Source organism: Ictidomys tridecemlineatus, chromosome 13 (assembly GCF_052094955.1).
Source record: "Ictidomys tridecemlineatus isolate mIctTri1 chromosome 13, mIctTri1.hap1, whole genome shotgun sequence".
Lineage (NCBI taxonomy): Eukaryota > Metazoa > Chordata > Mammalia > Rodentia > Sciuridae > Ictidomys > Ictidomys tridecemlineatus.
In genome coordinates this window covers 39,044,416-39,068,106 of record NC_135489.1, presented here as the reverse complement: position 1 = coordinate 39,068,106, position 23,691 = coordinate 39,044,416, and the positions used below count along the sequence as shown (strand labels likewise).

The 23,691-nt window shown below is 37.8% G+C and overlaps 1 protein-coding gene across 1 annotated transcript in view; it reads left to right on the top strand.

Moving 5' to 3' along the window:
- The window catches only part of Dsg2 (desmoglein 2), a 47,715-nt gene extending 25,952 nt beyond the window's left edge, over nt 1-21,763 (top strand). The window contains exons 7-15 of the mRNA XM_005337462.5: nt 638-775; nt 891-1,076; nt 5,181-5,446; nt 8,163-8,305; nt 8,598-8,825; nt 13,349-13,576; nt 15,303-15,424; nt 17,003-17,341; nt 18,957-21,763. Of these exons, the coding sequence (XP_005337519.2) occupies nt 638-775; nt 891-1,076; nt 5,181-5,446; nt 8,163-8,305; nt 8,598-8,825; nt 13,349-13,576; nt 15,303-15,424; nt 17,003-17,341; nt 18,957-19,979 (2,673 nt within the window). The 3' untranslated portion in view covers nt 19,980-21,763. The remainder of the gene's footprint in view (nt 1-637; nt 776-890; nt 1,077-5,180; nt 5,447-8,162; nt 8,306-8,597; nt 8,826-13,348; nt 13,577-15,302; nt 15,425-17,002; nt 17,342-18,956) is intronic.
- Nucleotides 21,764-23,691: the final 1,928 nt, after the last annotated feature.

Genomic DNA, 23,691 nt, shown 5'->3' with positions numbered 1-23,691 from the left:
ACTGTCCTTCATTCACTGAGAGGTTCTACCCCACGTAGGACCTCTGTGCACTGGCAGTGGCTGCCAAACTTCTTAAATCCAGCCACACAGAATGTAGCTACAGTAAGGGGACCACACACGGAAGAGAAGGTTCCTTTTTGAATGACAGTCATTCTCTAGGACACAGTCCCTAAGAATCCTATTCCTAAGGAGGTCAGGATAAAGATCTCCAAGTTTTGTCCTCACTGGCTAAGTTTTTCTTGGGACTAGGTTCTTCTGGGTTACCTTTTAGCTAAGAATGATGTATAGGGTAGGAAATAAAACATTTCATACAATCCCACCACGTCTTCCATTGCAGAATGAACTGTATTTTGAACAGCGTCCCTTTAGTATAGACTGGTTTAAGAACAGAGTCTTCTGAGAATACCACCAATGGCAATATTTAAGAATTTGACAGTAACTCTGCTAGTCCTCTTCTGCCCTTTCTCAAAAGCTCTTGACTACAAATGAATAACATAGAAACAACAGATCATGAAACTTATTTATGAGTAAAGTATACTATGGTTCGTTTCCTATCAGTGATGTGAACTAAAACCAGAAGGGAAGATTGGGAACAATTCATTTTCACCCCAGTTGCATATCTTTTATTTCTCTGCAGGAACACAGCAGCTACTCTTTGACAGTAGAAGCAAGAGATGGCAATGGACAAATAACAGACAAACCAGTCAAACAAGCTCAAGTTCAGATTCGTATTTTGGATGTCAATGACAATATCCCTGTAACGGAAAATGAAATGGTAACTTATTTTTATAATAAATGTATCTATTTATTCATATTTTGGCCCCAACTAAAATATATATCAACTTGTTTGTATTATATCAGAATAAAAATCACATGTTCTTATTTTGCAGTACGAAGGAACGATTGAAGAAAATCAAGTCAATGTAGAAGTCATGCGCATAAAAGTGACCGATGCAGATGAAATAGGTTCTGATAATTGGTTAGCAAATTTTACATTTGCATCAGGAAACGAAGGGGGTTATTTCCACATAGAAACTGATGCCCAGACCAATGAAGGCATTGTGACCCTTATTAAGGTAAGTCATGAGTGTTCAAAACTAGGGTGGAACAAGTTGCTGCTGGAGAGAATCTAGCATATTTTGAGCTCTAAGCACAAAAACTTTACATGCACCACCAGCACCACCTTTGTTTAAGATAGTGGCCATACCTGCTTGCCCAAGTTGTGTGGTCAGCAATTGTTTGCACTACAGTTGAGATTCAGATCAGGGGACTCTGATCCTAGCCCGACAGCATGAGACCAGCGTCATCACTGCCTAGACCACTTCCTGTCATGCCCAACAGCATTCCCACACCATGACCTTGTGCCTCTGCTGAGTATCCCTTCACTTACCACCTCTCAGTCTATTTATCTAACAGTAGAGCCAACCCTCACTAATAAGATCCAAAAATAAAAGCTATGATAACTTGACACTTAAGTGTGACAAAGAAACATCTCGTAAAGCTACCTGCCAACAGTGATGATTCCTGGGTGTCATTATCACAAATCCTAACTGGATGGGACTCAGCATCTTGCCTTTTAAACAAAAATCTACTTGTATTAATTAAATCTACTTGTATTAATTCTAATATTAATACTGCGGGAGCTACATTTTGGAACAAATCTCTTGTGCATTGAATCAATGAAGAAAAATTGAGTCCAATTATTAAACATATGTAGGGTTTTACACATTTAGTTCTTACAGCTCCCACTTTTTAAACAAAAATTACAAGATGGATGTAACAAAATAAGCAAGGAACGATATTAATGTACTTGTAAGTGGTTTATGATAGAATTGCCTTGCCAGACTTTATAATGAAATGCAAAACTGCAGCTTTAAAAATATTATTTCATTAAGTTATATGCAGACAAAAATTGATTCCAGAGTTTCTAAATTTTTATAAAAATCAATATATGACAATCTAGGTAAAATCTAACAATGGGAAAATCAATAACAGAGTAGAAAATAATTGAGGTTTCATAGTAATAATGATGAGTCCCACTAATTAGTAGACTAAGCAGAAGACAATTGAAGACATTTTCTCATTTTTAAAAGGAAGACACATTTTATGATTATGGAAGAAATAATCATCAGAGATAAAAATTTACCTGCTTATGTGAAAATAGCATAATTTTTAGATCAATTATACGTTCAACTATGCCTGATGTTTGAGATAAAGTCAACAACATACACAGAAGCAAACATATGCTGGTGAATGATGGGGGTGCTGGAAATATTCTCAACCCACTCTTCCAAGGAGAGTGTGGATGAAAAGTAGTAAAATCAGCATTACAATGAAAGCAGCAGTTGGAGAGAATTACAAATTTGTTATCTCAGTTATATAAAGCAGTTGCTTCCAGGGGCTGGGGTATGGCTCAGCGGTAGAGCACTTGCCTCACACATGTGAGGCACTGGGTTGGATCCTCAGAACAACATAAAAATAAATAAATACTTTTTTAAAGTAGTTGCTTACAAATTATAAAGGCAGTAATCAGATTTCATCAAAAAGAAATGAGATTAAGAAGATACACAGAGGACTGGGATTGTGGCTCAGGGGTAGAGTGCTTGCCTAGCATGTGTGAGGCACTGGGTTTGATTCTCAGCACTGCATATAAATAAATGAATAAAATAAAGGTCTATTAACAACTAAAAAGAAAAGTTTAAAAAAAAGAAGATGCACAGAAATATGCATTTGAAAAGGTACCCAATGTCCTTAACCATTATGAAAAATGCAAGTTAAAACTATAGGAGATAGGGTTGGGGTTGTGGCTCAGTGGTAGAGTGCTCACCTTGCACGTGCAAGGTGTTGGGTTCGATCCTCAGCACCACATAAAAATAAATTGAAAAGTAAAGGTATTGTGTCCAACTACAACTAAAACGAAAAAATATTTTTAAAAAAACTATAAGAGATAATCACCATACACTTACTAAAATGGCTAAAATCAACTGTCTTTGGATGGCTATAACAAAGTACCATCAACTTCGTAGCCTATAAACAGTGCCTGGCAAAGGCCCTATTTCTAGCTTATACATGGCACCTTTCTGCTGTATCCTTATGTGGCAGAAGAGGCCTGCAAGACCCCAGAGGCTTCTTTTATAAGGGAGTTAATCTCATTCACAAGGGTTCCTAAGACCTCACTAAAGCCCCATCTCTCAATATCATCACTATGGGGGATAGGATTTCAGTCTATGAATTCTATGGGCATGCAAATATTCAGACCACAGCTATCAAAAAGACTGACAACACCAAGTATTGAAGAATATAGAGAAAGTAGAACCTTTATATATTGCTGGTGGAAATATAAAATGACAGTTTGGTAGGTCTTTTTTTTTTTTTTTTTTTTAAGTTAAACATACAGTAGTTACCCTATGACCCAGCAATCTTATTCCTAGGCATTCATTCACCCAAGATAAATAAAAACGTGTCTATACAAAGGCTTTTGTGCAAAATGTTCCTAACCACATAATAATCTGGGAGCAGTCCAAATGGCCATCAACTGATGAGCAGATAAATAAAATGTGGTATATCCATATAATGGAATACTATTGAATAAAAGGACTGAAGTACTGATACATGCTACAGCATGGATGAATCTCAAAAACATGTTATTCAGAAACCAGGTACAAAATTCTATTTTATGATGACATCGTATCCTATGATGTCATTTATGAGAGATTTTTAAACAAGGCAAAATAAGAGAGAGAAAGCAGATTAGGGATTGCATAGGGCCGGGGATATAAGGGAGGCATAAAGGAACTTTTTGTAATGATGGAAATGTTTAAAATTGGATCATAATGATGATGACAAATACTAAAAATCATCATGTTGTAAACTTAGGGTGAGTTTTATTGTCTGTAAACTATACCAAACTGAAAAAAAAGGTAGAGGAGATAAACAGTATAAGAGAGATAATAAATCATTACATGAGAAAATGTGCACAGCTTTACCAACAAATTAAACCCATAATGTTATTGGAAAATAGCAAAATTAGAAATGATAAAATATGTAAAGCTGTAAAAAATAGAGGCATTTGGCCTCATACATTGCTCATGATGTTGAAAATTTCTGTCATTCTCTTAAAAGGGTCAAAATAAATTGTCCATACAAAACCCTGCATAGAATAAAGCAAAATTCATAATAAATCACCCAAAAAGAAGTGAACAGCTTTTCTAGAATCCTGTAAACGTATGTATTTGATGAAACAAGCAATGGCACATGCATCTAAGTTATCTGGGAACACTAGAAATAAAAAGCAATGAAAGAATAGGGCCTAAATAAACTTTGACTAGGTAATTCTTTCAGTGATTTTTATATAGGTCACCCAGAAAAATAAGTTGTATAAGAATGTTCAAGAAAGTATTAACTATATTTAAAAATTGCAGATGGCCAAAATGTCTAGTAATAGAATGGTAAATAAGTATATCTAAATAATAATATATTGTAGAAATGTTTATAAAATGAAAATGGGAAAATTGGACCATAAAATATATAGATAGAGTGTGATACAGAGATTATATCAAATGGACATTATAAATGCCATAATTCACAAAGAACTATCTGAAAGAAGGCTAATCTTTTATAGAATTAACAGCAAAGCAGATATTAATAGATACTGTGCTACAAAGGAAGGGAATAGGTTCTTTGTTTAAACAAATTTGAAAAGCCTTGTTTTTTTTTTTCTTCACTTCAGGAATTCTGGGGTTTTTAGGATGTAGGTGTGTGTGTCAGTCTACCTGGGAGACAGAACTAGTAATACTACCATATAATGCATAGTCCTTGGACTAATATGGAGTACCTCTTAGGCAATATTAATTTTTACTGACTGTCCATTAATGTTTCCATTACAGAAAAAAATCACTTTAGATTGTTAAAAATAAAAGTGTATACTTTTAAAAATAAACTTGACCTTTAAAAAAATGAACTGGGAATGCTTCTTAAACTTTTTTTAACAAATATGAATATCCAGATTGAAAGGGAATTTGTAATTACTTGGTATGGATGTGAGTTGGAATACTCGATGCAGTAGTACTTGCTGTGTGTCAAATGATCTTATCTAACATTTAAAATGTGTGTACGCGCACTCACCCTGTATGTTCTGGTTGTTTTCTCTGTTAAAAGAAACTTTGATCTTGCCTTTCTAGGAAGTTGATTATGAACAAATGAAGAATCTTGACTTCAGTATCATTGTCACCAATAAAGCAGCTTTTCACAAGTCCATTAGGAATAAATATAAGCCCACATCCATCCCTATCAAAGTAAAGGTGAAAAACGTGAAAGAAGGCATTCATTTTAGAAGCAGCACAATTTCTTTCCGTGCTAGTGAAGGAATGGATAAGTCAAGCCAAGGCTTATTGATTGGAAAATTTCAAGTTTTTGATGAAGACACTGGACAACCAGCTCAAGTAAAGTAAGATATAGTTGTGAGCTTAAATCCAAATTTTAAGTTACTTTAAGTGCCTATTTTCAAATATCTTAATGAAATCTAAGCACCTCATTCCTTTATACCCCAGAGTTGTAACTCTCCAAAGGGCTATAGATTAAATTTCCCGAAGTTGACATGAAGAGGAATTTTCACCAGAATCCCCTTCCTTTGCCCACCTGTGTGTGAGGATGAGGCTAGAATGCTCACCACAGAAGCAGCTCTGGCCATAGATGCCTAAAAAGCAATAAAGGAAAAGCTCAGAAAAAAAAATGTTTTCTAAACTCTCTCTTATTTATGAAGAGTCTTGAGAGGTGAGAAAGTAGCAGATAAAATTTACCACAAAATTTATTCTACACAATTTAATTTAAAAAAAAATTTCCTTCATGTTTTAATGAGGAAAATCGAGTTTTATTTATACATAAATCTTAATAATTAACCTTGCCCTGAATTATGCTGTTTTGCTTCAGAGATTGGCAGACTTTTTGTGTTTGTCTTGATGATGATGGCTTTTGCTCAGAATCCATTTACTGAGCCATAGTGCCATGCCTGTACTAAAAGGGACCTGGCTGTGTCTACTCTATAGTGACATCTTGGATTTGCATACTTTAAATTTTTCAAAGTAAATTTACTTTCTAGCTCTGAGAGCCATGCCATAGAAAAGAAAACTCTCTATGGGGCTATTATTTATGAAATTACAGGGATTCGTGTTGGATTTAAAGAATTCCCACCTGTTGCCCAGGACACACAGCTTTTGCAACTTCCTAAGGGCCAGAGCTGCTTGGTGACTTTTTCTGCTTCTGCCTATGACCCTGTGTGCCAGTGCTTCATACAACGTTGTATTTAGTAGCATGGCCAGCTATAGCCAAACTGGAAATAATGGAGAAAGTTCTTCAATGATCTTTTTCCTTTGAACACGTCTCCTATGGAATTCAGCCAAGTGATTATTTTTTAAAATAGTATTAAGAAACAGCATCCACTGTTTTTTACATACAGGGTCTTGGTGACCATCTTTGCCTACCCTCCCCACAGGAGCCAGTCTGCCTCTGCTGACTTGGGTGGTCTAGTTTTAATTTCCCCTGCTCTGCATTGAACAAGGCAGTCCCTAACTGAATCTACAGAAATGAGGATTCTCCGTGACATTCTTTGTGAAAATTCTCACTGCCATCTACTGAGAAGTCTGTGTTGTTCTAACTCTCTGCCAATAGTATTGTGGCTGTCAATTGGAAATTGTTTCCCACCAATCTTTTTTAAAATTTGGGTTGCTATTTTTAATAAAGGCTATAAATATATCAAAAAAAACTATTGCTCTCCCTGTAAGAATGATGAGCTGTGCTTCTTTAACCTGCAATTACAGAACTTTAGAATGAGAAAAAAAAAATCTTAAACTTCAGTTCAAACCTATTATTTTACAGAAAGAATAGGAGGCACAGCTAAGTTAAATTATCTTCCAGTGTTCACCTAAATAATTAGTAATTGCTATTTTGAGATCTTTTTTCTTCTTCTTTTTTGCACTACTGAGGGTTGAACCTAGAGCCTGGTGCATGCTGGGCGAGCACTTCATCCTCATCCCCAGCCCTTATTTTGAAATCCTAATGAGGACAGCGAAAAAATCATTAACTTTATCATACTATTCTGATAATTTTTCATCTGTAGCAGTTGTTTATGGATATTTGATACAGCATGTGAGCTGCCATCCTACCTGAATGGCATCTCATTTTCACAACAAAGAGCAGTTAGGATATTTCCAAAGTTAGATCACAGAAGGCAATCCAGCGTGAAGTGTGATACTTATTACTAAGATTTTGCTTTTAAGTATGAATGAGGGAAACTGTGGATGGCAAATAGACCCCAGCTTTAAAGTTCCTCACAGGAAATTCAGAGGTACTTGTGAAAATCCAAATGAACTATCATTTACCAATAGAAATACTAAGAGGCATAAAAACATAGTTCAAATGTATGATTGGATTTTTAAAAATACAATACATAAAAATTTTTAAACACAGTACATATATATTGCTATAAATTAACCACCCATTCTTGTGTGCCTAAACAACCACTTAATAGAAAATAAATCATCAATTTGATTGGTTGAGCCAAGATACTCATGTTTAGTTTATATTTGTATCTTTATATGTTAAACTAAATGGTATTCATTATGCACATTTCTGAAAATATAGTAGGAACATTCTCCCTGCCTCCCCATAGCTGGCTCTTTTCACAGTCATTCTCTTTGCTTTGAGCAAGGAAACCCAGAAATCATTTTGTCAGCATTGTTTCCACTTTTAACCATTTCTACCTGAAAATTATTAACAACATCCCAGTGAACAGTGTAATGTAAGTCTACTTTTGTCCATCTGTCTTTTTCTGTTACTAAGTTATTCCCCAAAGGCTTAACCCAAATTTAGGAGAGATTAGATCAACAGCTACAGGACAGGCTACACAGGTTGTCAGAGTAACTGACAACCTCGTGGATTAGTAGATTAAGGGTGATCTCCTTATTTGTGTGTCTCAGGTACACCACAGGAATAAGGAAGGGTCAAGAAAATGTCACATGTTGAAGCAGTTTTTAAGAAATTAAAGACATCCAAACAAATTTCTGTAACAAGAACATATGTGAGATGAAAATTAATTTTTAAAGAGTTGTAGAGATTCCCAATTTGTCCAGAATTTTAAAAATAATTTGATGTTTGTTTTATAACAGATATGCCAAATTGGAAGATAAAGACAACTGGGTTTCTGTGGATCCTGTCACATCAGAAATTAAACTTGTAAAAATTCCTGATTTTGAATCTAGATATGTCCAAAATGGTACATACACTGTAAAGATTATGGCTATATCAGACGGTAAGTTATTAAATAGACATTTTTCTTGATTATGTGAATTTAGATTTTATCTTCCAGCATCAGAAACTTTTATTTCGAATATATATAAAAATCTAATCTCTCTAAAGGATAAAGATTCATATTCCTACTTACTCAGTGACTAAAGATAGTACTTGACCTTGAATATGAGACATATCTGGGATAGGAAGTGTCGTAAGTGGTTGGTACACTCCAAGGTGGCAAGAGAATTCAAACTTGCCAATTCAACAATATGATCAGAATAGAAATAATTTTTCCTTCTCTTATTGTTCAGAGTATCCTAGAAAAACCATCACTGGCACCGTCCTTATCACAGTTGAAGACATCAATGACAACTGTCCCACACTGGTGGACCCAGTGCAGAACATCTGTGAGAATGTGCCATTCGTGAACGTTACTGCAGAGGACCTTGATGGATACCTGAACAGTGAGCCATTCAGCTTCTCTATCATTGATGAACCACCTGGAATGGCAGAAAAATGGAAAATAATACGACAAGAAAGTAAGCAGAATTGTTGGACTATCTTAAAATCAAAATATTAAGCATGGTAGATATTTAAAATCCTTATAGGTTGTATTTATTCTCACAACATATATTTCCAATAAAATTTTTAAGGGCATTTGTAAAATGAGGTTCTGAACCTACAGACATAGTATATGCCTATGGAAAGATGAAAATTTATATAAAATGTCTAGAGTTAGTGGGGTATTCTCTGAATAGCTCTTGAAGTCTCAAAAGCTCTTCTCTGATAAGCTTTTCTAGACACAACAATCATAGTAAGTGCCTTCTATAACTCTTGAAGTATGCTAACGATAATTCCATCTAAAATAACAGATATTGAAGTGGGGAATTTGCATTTTTTGAGCACTTACTCTGTGCCAGGTACATTACCATATTTAACCCTTAATCTATAACATTATTCCCTGATTAGAGGTGAGAAAACCTTAGCTTAACTAGAGTTCAGTAACTTATTCATAGTTAAAATGCTAGTGTGGTGGAAATCACATGACAAAGGGTCTGTCTTATGTTCCTCTGCTCCACACCAATAGACACACCCATGGGTCCACATCTTGGACACAGCCCTCCAGTTAACGTGAGTTTTGATATCCTTTAGGGTGACCTTGCATGCCAAAAACTCTATCCAGAAAACTATTTTGTTTTAAACAATCAGTGTTCATTTCAGAAAAGTTTCAAATACAATCCGCAAGTTTTTCTGAGTCTATAGGTTTGTTATGGTATTTTAAGTCTAGCAAGTGATTATAATCATTTTAAGAGGTTTTGATTAATTTTTTGACCAGTTTACTAGTCAACATTTCAAACTTTTTATATAAACTAAGTATATTTGATTTCCTTTTTTATACATTTCAGTGATCCAAATTAACAAGTAAATCCTCCCTGTGATTTTGTACCCTAAGTTCCAATAAATTGAATTTATAAATATATTGCACCTAGAATTCTCTTCAGTATTTTCATACCAAACGAGTGACATTTCAGCCTAAAACCACAAGTCTAAGTCAGTAATGCCAATTATACATTCTAGAGTTATAATCTGTCATCCTAATAGGGTTAATTGTTTATAACATAAATACATAAAACAATGTAAATAAATTCCTGACAATACAAAAATATTAAAACAGTGTCCTTAACTTGCTTCAACTTTCCTCTGTTTAATTCCAAAAGTTCGATTGATGAGCTCACCTGAAGCAGCCATGCCCTTGGTTAGCTCAGGTTGCCTTTCCACTGAGGATGAGTCACCTTTGTGGCTAGTTGAGGTTCTCTGTGACAACTTCCCAGCCAGTGAGGGCCTTGCAGTGGCAGGCGTCCAAGGTGCTTCTTCTGGTAGTTTCATCATAGACATCAAAACTTGAATTAAATAACCAGTTCTGTACCCTAAGAGGCCTGGGACACTCCTACCCTGAATGCCTGACTGCAGCTTGTCTTTCCTTGACCAAGATATGTAAATGAGTTTTCCATTGAACTTGGAATCCCAAGACTCCTTTATTTTATCTGAGAACCACATGGACTTTAGTACATGCTGGGCATAGTCTTCAGCACGTTTTGCTGTTAACAACCTTAGAAATTTGGTATTACAATGGTCAACATTTTACAGGTGGGGAAACAAAGGCACAGTGAGTTTTCCTGACTTTCTTGAGGCCACAGCTAGGTTAAGACTTGGAGCTCAGATTCAACCCAGGCAGTCTGGTTCTGCCTGGGTGCTGTGCTGCCTCTCCAAATCTCTAAGTGGCTTTTCTGTCTAAAAATAAATATATTTAAGCTTGATGAGTCCTTGAATTTTTTTTTAATAGTCATAGGAACATAAGACTCTCAAGGAAGTGTGTTAACAGTGTTGTTACAGGAAGTCACTGAGATTATTCATTATATAACGATGCAGTTTAGAGAGAATTCTTTAACTCAGGTTTTCTTCTCCCTGATCAAATAACAAGGTGATCGACCAGCTAGCATGATACATAGCTTCTTTGTATTTTTATTTTTATTTATCTGGGAAAATTTTAAAATATGGAAAATTCTAGAGGATTTTAAATGATATAGTCTTACACTCACTACTTAGAATTAAAAGAAATTAACGATTGACTCAGCTGTAGAGAATAATGAAATCACGTCATTTGCAGAAAAATGTATGGCAAAATAATCCATACTCAGAAGGTCAAGGGTCTCATATGTAGAAGCTAGAAAGGAAAGGGGAAAAGAAAAGTGGAGGAGCAGGATCTCATGAATATCAAAGGGAGATCCATAGAGGAAAGAGACCAGGGGGTTAGAGGTAGGGTGCTGGGATATGAATTGGCCAAATTATATTGTTATATTGTGTACAAGTACAAATATGTAACAACAATTCCCATTGGTATGTACAACTATAATGCACCAATAAAAATGTGGAAAAAGAAAATAAATAAGTAGAGAAGAAAAATATATTAATGAGCCAGACATAGTGGTATATCCTATAATCCCAGCTAATTGGGAGACTGAGGTAGGAGGACAGTGAGTTTGAGACCAGCCTCAGCAACATAGCAAGACACCACCCCCCAAAAAAATATTAACACTTTTTTGTATTTGTGTCACAACTTTCATTTGTCGATGATAACTAATAGAGTGGAAATCCCATCCTCCCCTCCCACATAGCCCATCAGAGCCCATCATGAATTTAGTTGTATTTTTCCAGGCCCTGTCTCCCTGAGCCCATATTTCTTAAACCAATGACTACATCCTTTCCTCATTTCCCCAGAATTTTTGTGATGATTTATTTATTATTTATTTAGAAATATACAGATCAAATTCCATAAAACTTGAAGCTTAAAATATTTTGTACTTCAAAAACAAAGATAAAACCAAAACACTTGATTTGTATCTTTGTGTTCTCTATCATACCTTATAAGTAAATTATTCTAATAAACATTTACATATGTCAGAAAAGTTTTACGCAATTTAATTAATCATGGCTTTAATTCATGTGAAAACTGGTCATTATTTTTATTTGTGTGAAAAAAAAAATTTAAATCATCACCAAGGCATATACTTAAAAAATAAGAGATATTCCACAACACTTCCAGTGTTATAGTCTTCTAAAAACATAACCTGAATCCAGTCGTGAGGAAACAACCAGACAAATTCAAACTAGAACATTCTCTGAAATAAGTGGCCTATTAAATATTTCAAGGTCTTGAAAAGCCAAAGAGAGAGTGGGAAAATTCCAAATAAGCAGGGACTACAATAATAACTAAATTCAATGTGTTAGCCTTGATTGGACCCAGGATCAAAAGAGAGAGAAAAATGGACAGAGATCTGTAGGATATTATAAAAGGATATTTTTATAACAACTGAAAAGTTTGCAAATGAGTTATATATATTACTTAGTATTATTGTATCAATAATAATTTTTTAAGAGCACAAATATTCCTTGGCCTTAAAAAGTTTGTGCTGAAGAATATCATGCTATTTATAACTTACCTTGAAATAGTTCTGATAGAATTTTTTGCAAAAAGTATGCATGTATATATAGAGAGAAAGTATTGATGCAAAATGTAAACAGTTAGTGAAGGGTGTATGTATTGGTCAGCTTTTCGTCACTGTAACCAAAATATCTGATGAGAACAACTTAGAGGAGAAAGGTTTATTTTGGCTCACAGTTTTAGAGGTCTCCAACTCCAATGCTCTGGACCTGAGATGAGGGAGAACATCATGGCAGAAGGGTATAGTGAAGGGAAGTGTTCAGCTCATGGTAGCTGGAAAGCAGAGAAAGAGATTGAGGAGCCAAGGACAAAATAAAATCCCCAAGAACATGCCCCCAATGACCTACTTCCTCTAGCCACACCCTACCTGCCAGTAGTTACTACCCAGTTAGTCCATTTGAATTATTAATCCATCAAATGGATTAATCAGCTTATTAGGTTTCAGCTCTCATAATCTTATCATTTTTGCTTCTGCACATCCTTGCTTTGTCTCATGCACAAACTTTCAGGGAATACTTCATATTCAAGCCATAACAGTATTATCAATATTGATAGGAATATTCTTACAATTTTTCTGAAGGTTTAAAATGTTCAAAATTTCAAATACACAGTATTAAAAGCAAAAAGGAAGGAATCATAGAACATTGTTGAAAATTGTTAAAGTTGGATGGGTACCATAAGACTTATGCTTTTCTATTATTGTCTATATTTGGAAAATTGCCATTAAGTTTTTTCTTAAGAAATAGTAAAATAAAGTCAGTCAGTGAAAATGTCGAACTCCTCCCTTGTTCATCACTGTATTCCTCATATTTGATATGCCACATACATTTATTAAAATTAATCATCACAAAAATAAAGTGTCCAAATCTTTGCTACCGAACAGTATTGGAGGACTGTGAACAGATTTTAAGGAGCTCACAGGGTGAATTCAATGAGAAGTTAAGGAAAAAATAAGGTTTCTAAGTGGAGCTAAATAAAGAACATTCTTTCCATGATTTAATTTCTCCCTTTCCTTGGTAATCACCTGCTTCTATTTCTCCCTGGTTCTTACCCTTGAAGGTACCAGTGTGCTGCTGCAACAAAGCGAACAGAAGCTGGGCAGGAGTGAGATTCAGTTCCTGATTTCAGACAGTCAAGGCTTGAGTTGTCCTGAGAAGCAGATCCTTAAGCTCACCGTTTGTGAATGTCTGCATGGCAGCGGCTGCGTGGAAGCCCAGCATGACTCCTACGTGGGCCTGGGACCTGCAGCAGTGGCGCTCATGATTTTGGCCCTTCTACTCTTGCTACGTAAGCCTTAAAAGCCATTCCCTAGCTCTGTTAGTAATTTGAGTGTCCACTAGTGGTTTGTTACTGTAGTAGTCCTTGATGTCTCTACAGGTGTTCTTCAACCATCCTAGAACACTTCTGAGGGTAAATAGGGAAATGACCACTGGTGATTGATAAATTCTCCAAAATTTATTGCAGGACTCTTTTCAGACTTAACTTGCCAGAGCTCTGCCTCCCATGATCCCCTCTGCTTAGCTTGCTTCTTCACTAGTACCAATGGTAGCCAGACCTGCATGCACTTAATTACATCCCAGCAATGACAGGCTGTTCTCAACCACATCTGCCCGCTCTGTCTACCCTCCAAAGCCCTTGGGTTTCCTTTCATGAAAGAATAAAGGACTGCCCAACTAAGGTCATGGAGTCCCACTCCATTTGACCTCTGAACTCAGGCAGACCACCAGTTCCAAGGCTATCTCAGAGGGAGAGGAGGAGCCTGAGAAAGCCATTAGTAGATGTCCAGTTGAATGCACAGCTCAACAGTTTACAGTGTACCTTATTTCCATTATCTCCATGTTGTGGGTAATTACAAATACAGACACATAAGGATAAGTGACTTGTCTCAGTTTACCAAATGTGTGGGTAGGTCCTGGAGCTGGGACTGCCTGCTGTATGTAGGGATTCCTTGCACTGCCTCTCATCTCAGATTCTCTGGAGCCTAATGTGGCACTTGACACATGACAGATACTCAATATTTATCGAATGTACTGAAACTGTTGAATCACTGCTGGTTGATTTTCATCTCTGTATTAAGCATAGTAGCTGTAGTCTGTAGTTGCAATGCTGTCAGTTATTTTAGATGAGAAGGAATCTAGGAAGTATTCAGTTCGTCGAACTGCCAAATGGGAATGACAGTAAAATCAAATGAAACCCATTGACTAATTAACCCACACTGCTTGCAGATGTGGTTAATTCTATACTGCATTGACCAGAGAGCCAATCCCAGCTGGTCTTTGTTTCCTCATAAAGGCAGAATAAAACATAAGGGGACTGGGGATATAGCTCAGTTGGTAGAGTGCTTGCCTAGCATTCACAAAGCCCTGGGTTCAATCCCTAGCACCACATCAAAAAAAAAAAAAAAGTAATATATTGAATGCTAGATAAAATGTGTGTGTCTACATAGATATGCACATTTTAATGTAGAATCATTTTAGAAAACAGTACTTAGGATAATTTGGAGGTTAATTGAGACCTTAGACAATCATGTCTGTGCAAAAAAAAACTTTGTTAAGTATTATAGCAGTTTTAGTGTTTTAATATTTTTTTACTAAAATTTTTTCACTCCTAAGCTCTTTTTTAATACATACTATTTTGGACAGTAAATTTACTAAAAAAAAAAAAAAAAAAAAAAAAAAAATTGGACAATGGTTTAAATGTTTTTCATCTTTAAATTGGTTTTGCAACTTTGGGTACTGTCTCATCCAGTCTCAGTATTTCCCCCAGTAACCACTGCAAGTCTCTTTGTAATAAACAGGCTTGGAGTATGTGACCCTCTCCTTCTGCCTCAACCTTTAATGTTACTTACCCAAAACAAGATTGTGGAGATTGAATCAGGGTGAAGGAAAGAAAAATAGGGCTGTGAGTAAGTGAAGACTAAACTTTTAGAAGTGAGATGCAAATTCCAAAATTGTACCATTTAAGCTTAGAAACCACATCTGCAATTTAAGATCTCTATTTTGCTTCTGCACAGTTGTGCCACTTCTGCTGCTGATGTGCCATTGTGGAGAGGGCGCCAAAGGCTTTACGCCCATACCTGGGACTATAGAGATGCTGCACCCTTGGAATAATGAAGGGGCACCACCTGAAGACAAGGTCAGTTCATCAGATACTGATACTCCTTGTCATCTTTTCTGATTTTAAAGGGGCCTTGGGTGATGGGGAATGTTTCTAACATTTTTGGTCATGAGAGTAATGTAGTTGGGATGTAGTAAAATATATGTTTGGTGTTCATCCCCATTCCCTGGCATACAACTCCTAAAATCTTTGGCATCTCCTAAGTGATAGCGTCTAGACATATGGAAGCGGCAGTGAAGTCTGGGTCATCTTGGGAACTGCTCTCAACCTGTGAAATCTGACACTATCTCCAGGTAGATTGGGTCAGAATTATATTGACTTAAAGGCCACGCAGCTGGTGCCTGCTGCAGAATTGATTGCTTGTTTGCTAGTAGGGAGAAATCGCCACATCTTTTGAGGTCACAGAAGTTTGTGTTGGCCATTGTGGTGAGAGAGTACAAGAGTGGTTTGGTTTTCACTAAAGATTTCACACATTTGGCTTTGTTAAACAAAGAGTTCAAAGGACAACGTACTTGGGGTTGGTTGCCAGGGCGGAGTTGAGGTGGTTTTACTGCACTGTGATGTATCCTGTGCTAATAAGAATGTAGACCGTGCATCAGGCAGTGACCCAGAGAATGTGGAGCAGGGGTCCCAATATTAAATGGTTAGTCTTTCTCAACCAAGAACTGCTCTGCTTCCATCCCCCTCCATAGACACAGAGATAAACCTCCAGCCACTATGACAGTTGTAAAATGCTGTGAAGTCCCCTTTCCTAATTATTTAGTAGCCATCTCTTTGATCTCTCTGTTGCATCTTCACCCTGGGTCTCTCTGCATCTGCCTTGAGCTCCATATCCAACAGGATATGATTCAGCATCAATGTCAGTGTTTAGTGAATTCAAACAATGGTTCCTTAGACATTTTTGTGGGCAGGTCAGGATCAACATGATAATCCCACAGCATGTAGCCCCAGGTGCCTTCTTTTTTGGAACTCATCCCTCCATAGATGAGTTCCATTCCCACACCTTCCTTGTGTTCCAGACACTAGCTACTGTCCTCACATCCTAACTAGCATGTGGGAGAAGAGTGAAGAATCGCTCTGTAAGTGCTTTTCCCAGAAGTTGCCTACACCATTTCTGCTTGACTCACATCAACCAGATCTCAGGTGGCTACGCCTAGTAGCTGCAAGGCTTGGAAGCAGTCCTTATCCATCCAACTAAAAACAAAATTAAGTGTTCTATAACTACAGCAGAAGTCATCAAACCCTAGAGGAAAATTGAAATGTCATCGGTGCCAGTCGATGAGTGAGATGAAACCATACAGGAAAGTTTGGGTTTTGTTCCTCCTTTGATTGTAATCACTTATGAAATATAAGAAGGTAGAATGGAGATATCTATAAGACTCAAATTTTAAAAAATAGAATAAAATGAGGATGATAATGCCTATCTCAAAAAAAAAAAAAGACTCAAGTAGAAGTTATTTAGCCCAAAATATTTTTCCTGATTAGCTTCTGAGGAAATAGTTTATCCCTCCTTATGCCCACTTAGCTCAGACGCTTCTGTCTACCATATAGACCCTCCATCCTTCTGACTCAGTCCTCATCGGTATTTGCTCACAGGTGGTGCCAACCCTGCTGGCAGTGGATCATGCGGAGAATTCAGCAGTAAGAAATGGAATAGGAGGTACAATGGCCAAGGAAGCCACCATGAAAGGAAGTAGCTCTGCTTCCTTTACCAAAGCACAACATAATTTGTCGGCGATGGATGGAAGATGGGAAGAACATAGAAGCCTCCTTTCTAGTGGGGCAACCCAGATTATGGGGACTACAGGAGGCATGGTGGGTGGTGCTGAAACCACGAGGACCACAAGAGCCACAGGGGCTTCCGGAAACATGGCTGGAGCTAGAGCAGGTGCTGTGGCAGTGAATGAGGAGTACTTAAGAAATTATTTCACTGAGGTAAGGATGAGTTTTTATGTATAGGAAAAAAATAATTAAGAAAGGAATATGGTTTTAGGGTACTCATTGCCAAGAATCTAAATGGGATTTGGGGGTTTTTCTGTTTGGTTGTTTTTAGTTCATGTTCATAGGCAATGAGAAAAAGAGGAATGATACTCATTGAATTAGTCAGTATTAGCTCAGCTATGCTGTGATAACAAATGACCCCACATCTTCTACGTTCTCCCAAAGACGTTTTTCTCACTTATGTTCATATCTTGGCCAGTCAGCTCAGCTCTGCTCTGCTCCATGTTGGCTTCATTTCAATTTGCATGCAAAAATAGCAGATTGTATCTGAGAAGCTGCCATCGTTGTGACACAGGGAAAAGAGTAATGGCAGAAGCAGGTTATGACAACATAAAGCCTTCAGCTTTCTTTACACTTGCATTTCATTGGTCAGAGCAAATCACACAGTCATACCAAATGTTAGTGGGTCAGAAAGCACAACCCTAGGCCTGAATCCAGGAGGGAGGACCAGAGAATACCTGACCTAAAAAACACAAGCTGTTAAGTCTGCTGAGATTTTACCTGCTGTACTGTTAGGAGAATTCATTAAAAAACGATGAGGAAAGTTATAGCAATGATGATCAAATGCATTAAAGAAGCTCATGGGGATGGAGATGTAGCTCAGTTGGTACATCTTGCCTAGCATGTGCAAAGCCCTGGGTTCAATCCCCAGAACCACCAAAAACCAAAGAACAACATCCAGAGAAGCTCATGCCTAGAATTAGGAATTAGAAGATAAAAGTGTTTGAAACAAAGTGTATTTCAGAACATATTCTATTACTAGGAACTATTGGGGATATTTATTCCATAATGGAAAATGGATCAGTTCATCTGGAGGCCTAATGCCTCTAAAATAGGTCAGTATCTAATAACAAAAATTTGAAATGCAGTGAAACCAAAAGAGAAACACACAAGTCCATAATTATAGCTGGAGAGTTCAACTTAACCCATCAGTGATTGAAAGAACAAGTCCACAAGATCAGCAAGGAAGGGCTGAGGATGTAGCTTTGTGGTAATGCATTGGCCTAGTATGCATGAGACCCTGGGATATAGAAAACCTAACAACATTATCAACTGGCTCCAGAAATAGCATGGTTTCTGGAGCAGGGGTCTCTGGCCCTCTGCCAAATTTTGGCTGGATCTACTTGGCATCAGTAGAACACTCAATGACATAAAAGTAGAATACACTTCCCTTTTGACATAGATATAAAATAAATTTTTTGTATAAAATAAGTTCTGTTCTGTGATATAGAATAAGTTTTAATAGATTTAATAGAATTGCAATCAGGCAGAGTACTTTGGCACTCGCAAACCAAAGATAATAACAAAGTAATGTATAAAATATACCCAAATATTTGTAAGTCACATATTTGCAAATAACCCATGGATAAACAAAGGAAATTTTTTTTAAAAAAAAAAAAAGGAGCAGTTAGTATAAAGTTGAAACTGTGTACTCTGATGTTTGTGTTTCTCTGATATTTCCTTTATAATCAGACTTAAGTTTTTGCATTTATGAGCAGAAATAATAGTCATCGCTGATGACTTATCTCTATTATTATATCCATTTTAGAAAGTGGCTTCCTACACTGAGGAAGATGACATTCACATGGCCAAGGACTGCCTTCTGGTTTATTCTCAGGAGGAAACGGCATCTCCACATGGCTCCATCGGCTGCTGCAGCTTTATTGAAGGAGAGCTAGATGACCGCTTCTTAGATGACTTGGGACTTAAATTCAAGACACTCGCTGAAGTTTGCTTGGGTCAAAAGATAGATATGGATATGGAAATAGAGCAGAGGCAAAAACCTGTCAAAGACACAAATATGAATACAGCTCCACAGTCACTCTATGACCAAACTGTGGTGAACTCAGAGACTTCCTACTCCTCTGGCAGCAGCTTCCAAGTTCCAAAATCTCTGCATGAAGCAAATGCAGAAAAAGTAACTCAGGAAATAGTCACCGAAAGATCTGTATCTTCCAGGCAGGGTCAAAAGGTAGCACCACCTCTTGCCGAGCCCTTGCCTTCTGGTAATATCATAATGACAGAAACGTCCTATGCCACGGGCTCCTCTATACCACCAAGCACTGTGATCCTGGGTCCTAGACAGCCCCAGAACCTCATTGTGACCGAGAGGGTATATGCTCCAGCTTCCACCTTGGTGGATCAGCATTATGCTAATGAGGGTAGTGTCATGGTAACTGAAAGAGTAATTCAGCCCAACGGAGGTGTCCCTAATCCTCTGGAGGGTACCCAGCATCTGCAAGATGCACAGTATGTTATGGTGAGGGAGAGAGAGAGAGTCCTTGCCCCCAGCTCAGGGGTGCAATCCACTCTGGTTGTGCCCAATGTGGCAGTAGGACAGAACGTGACAGTGACTGAAAGAGTGCTAACACCTGCTTCTACTCTGCAATCCAGTCACCAGATTCCCATTGAAACCTCTATGAAGGCCAGAAATGTGGTGGTTTCTGGTGCAGGGGTCTCTGACCCTCTGTCGAATTTTGGTTTAGAGGAAACTGGTCATTCTAATTCTACCATCACCACATCTTCCACCAGGGTCACCAATCGTAGCACTGTGCAACATTCGTACTCTTAAGCTGCCACCAGCCACAGACTGACCCAGAGCTTAGCCATCAGGAATTGGCTCTAAGGTTTCCTTGTCCCTGGTCTTTTGTAAACCTTTCAGACATGCAGAGACATGTATGCATTGAGCTTAAAGTTTTTCTCTGCTTCCATGGGTTATATTTCAGAGTTGCCCTGTGATTTACTGAGGACATAGTGATGATGCTATTTCTGAAGTGCCTTTTAGTGAGCTATACAAACAATATTTGTAAAACAAAACAGAGGAAATGTGGCTTCTGAGAATTTACCAAATTAACATGAAGTATCCAGTTCATCAGCCGTCCAGCAGAGCAACCCAAGAAACTTTCTGGGTCTCATGACATGGAATGTTGCCCATTCTCTTGCCCATGACTACACCTTACAGATTATTAACAGCTCATTTTTCCAAAAATACATCAATGGTCTGGGCTACCAATTTTATTGTTGGTTTTCTTTAAGACTGGAACCCTTTAAATTGTGTAAAAATGTTGAAATTCTAGAATACTGACATGGGAAGAACACACATTATTGTTTGTGTACATGACACGCCTGCACATGTGTATCATGGTCTTAAAAATGACATGTGCCTTCTTGTCTCTCAGCAATCATGACTTTTTTGAATGCTTCATATTCAGTTTAAAATCTAGGAAAAAATTTATAAATATAAGATAATTTTACTTATTATAATAATTAAATGCTTTGAAAAAAAACTCAGGATATATTATCTTCTTACTAGTCACAATATAGTGCAGCTAAACTCACCAGCTACTATGGTAGGAATACTGCCTGGTTCGTGGCCTTATGTCCTCAATGCCTAGCATGGATGTCAAATAAATTTTTGTGGGATTAAATTGAATTTTACAAACCATTCTCTTTTATATTCAGTTGCCCAAGACATCAAAAGACCCTAGGATCCTATAATTATAATTTCAAATTATGATTCAATTCTGATGTCCCAAAGCTATTGACTGGTCATGTCTTAGTACATGAGTAGTAAATTTTGCATTTGAAAATAATAATAAAAACTGGCCTGATTTGGGTTGTTTGGCTCCTAAATTGTATTGTATTGCTCCTAGAAATGTTTCAAAATACATTTACATGTCAGTAATGATTTGTATATCTATTTCCAATAACTTTTTTTCTTAACTTTTCTAGACTAATTTCTGGACATTTAAGATATTTTGCTAGGAAAATGAAACTTTCTTTTGGCAGTACTGGGGGCCAAATTGAAAGCCTCACATGTTAGGCAAACACTGTACTGTCAAGTTATGCCCCCAACCCCGGAATTGAAATGTTTTATAGACATTTTTAAAAATATTCTTTACTTGAATTGTATTATGAAAGGAATATACAATGTGTTCCACTAAATGTATATAGTAAGGGCATATATTTTAGAGATCATAAGCTGTGGCTAAGATGAAGTCCACTCTTCTTCCATGATCTAGAATTGTTTTCTCTCCAGTTGGTAATTTTTCTGTTTTGTTTTGTTTTTATTGTAGTCTTAGTTGTATTTTGCCAAATATGCAGCAGGAGTATCCTTGCTGTGTGAAAATATACATTTGACCTAGAACAAACAAAACTTGATCTTAGGCCTCCTGGGGCAGGTGTGGAAAACAAACCTGTCATGTGTGTATATATAACATGATCACATGTTCTGAACGGTTTTCTTTGTTCCTAAAAAAGGTACTTTGCATTAGTTTTTGCATTTGTTCCTTGGTAGATTATATTTGTATGTGTATTATCATAAAATATTTAAATAAAAAGACTACTTTAAAGAGACTCTTCTCCACGTCTTCTATATGCTTATAAAATAGGGGTTTTAGAGGAGAGCACACCCTAAAGACAGGTGTTTCTTAGTCTTTATTATTTAATTAGATCCATTTGCAACCAGTGCAAAAAGCCTCTTTAGAAGAGCATTATTTCTTTCTTTCTTCCTTCCTTTTTTTTTTTTTTGGTACCAGAGATTGAACTCAGGGGCACTCGACCACTGAGCCACATCCCCAGCCCTATTTTGTATTTTATTTAGAGTCAGAGTCTAGCTAAATTGCTTAGGGCCTTTCTAATTTGCTGAGGCTGGCTTCAAACTCATGATCCTTCTGCCTCAGCCTCCTCAGCCGCTGGGTAAAAGAGTAGAACACAAGAAGGCGCAATTTAGTTTTAATTTCAGATTCATAGTGAGTAATTTTTTGCTGTATGTTTGACCAGTGGTTAAAAAAAAAAAAGTTCAGATGCACCTGAACAGAGCAGGAGCTAGGATGGAAGAACCGAACGGTTTACTGGATGTGGTTTGTGAAGCGCCAGGCCTCCTACCCTAACCGCGAGCAGTGTCCCAGCTGGGGCTCATACCAGCCAAAAGAGTCCACCAGACCCAGATCAGCCTCCACTTCTACATCCACAAACGCCTGGAGCGTGAATGACAGTGCCAGTGTCTGCTCTGGGCACGGACCGGAGGCAATGGGCAGCTTAAATGCCAGTCCTCAGGATTTCTTCCCAGAGGACAAACCCGGCTTCTCCAGTCAGGTCCAGGCCTGTGGGTACCCTCCATGCAGCACCCAGGAGGACGTCCCCAGCAGCCTTGTAACCGAAAGCTTGGTCCCTGTCCCCAATGCCAATTTAATAATGAGGACATGGTATTGAGAAAAAAAGATAGAGAGAGAGAGAGAGAGAGAGAGAGAGAGAGGGTTTATTGCTTTGCTAGCAAAGGAGAAACACAGGAGACTCCTGTCCCAAAGGCTGTGAACCCTTCAAGGGTTATATTCCGGGTGTGCTCTGGAAGGGGGTCCTAGGGCGCCCTGAGGACTTGTTAGGATTCTCTTGTTAACCTGGGAGATATTCACTTCCCAGATCCTCAGGAGGCATCTCTTTCCTGTAGTGGGGAAGAAAAGGGCAATTAACTAGGGGAAGAAAAGATAACACTGTCTCCCAGATCTTGTTAGGGAGGGGGAGAAGGGAGAAGAGAAAAAAAAAAAAACTTAAAAAAATAAACATTAGAGCACGGAGGGTTACATTCAAAAGGTGAAGGGACCACTGTAAACAGCCTCAACCCAGCCTCAGGGCCCCAGTGCCTCGACCTCTGAGGGGCAGAACACTCCCCAGCCCCTAGCCCTAGATGCCTTCGAGAGACTCTCATTCTCTACCTGGACATCTGCCTACCAGGAGGAAGGTGATTTTGAGGACGGACAAATCAGGTCCAGGAGATCACTGAATATATGTGGGTTCTTCGCCTAGCACATCTCACTCTGGCTACTTTTGCCTAATTGTTGTCCCCACCTGTCATTTGAGGGAGTGTGGGAGCTGTCTGGGTTCCCAGCCAAGGAGTGGAATGGGTGTTCCTGGGTGCGTTCCTTTCCATTGATGCTGCCCACAAGGTCTCTAAGGGGCTGTGTCCCATGTCCTCTCTGGATGGTGGCCTTGCGACACTCAGTATTGTAAAGCTGTAACATTACTCATCTACAGGCTTGTGTCCTACCTGTAGTTTTAATCTATTTCCCTGATGAATATTAAAACATTCTTGCACGTTAACTGATTTTTTTTGGTGGGGGGAGGATACTAGGGATTGAACCTAGGGGCACTCCTTTTTTTTTTTTTTGAGACAGGGTCATGCTAAATTGCTGAGGCTGGCTTCAAACATTCAATCCTCCTGCCTCATCCTTCTGAGCCACTGGGATTACAGGCGTGGCCTTCATGTGCTCTCTTATCAATCTTCT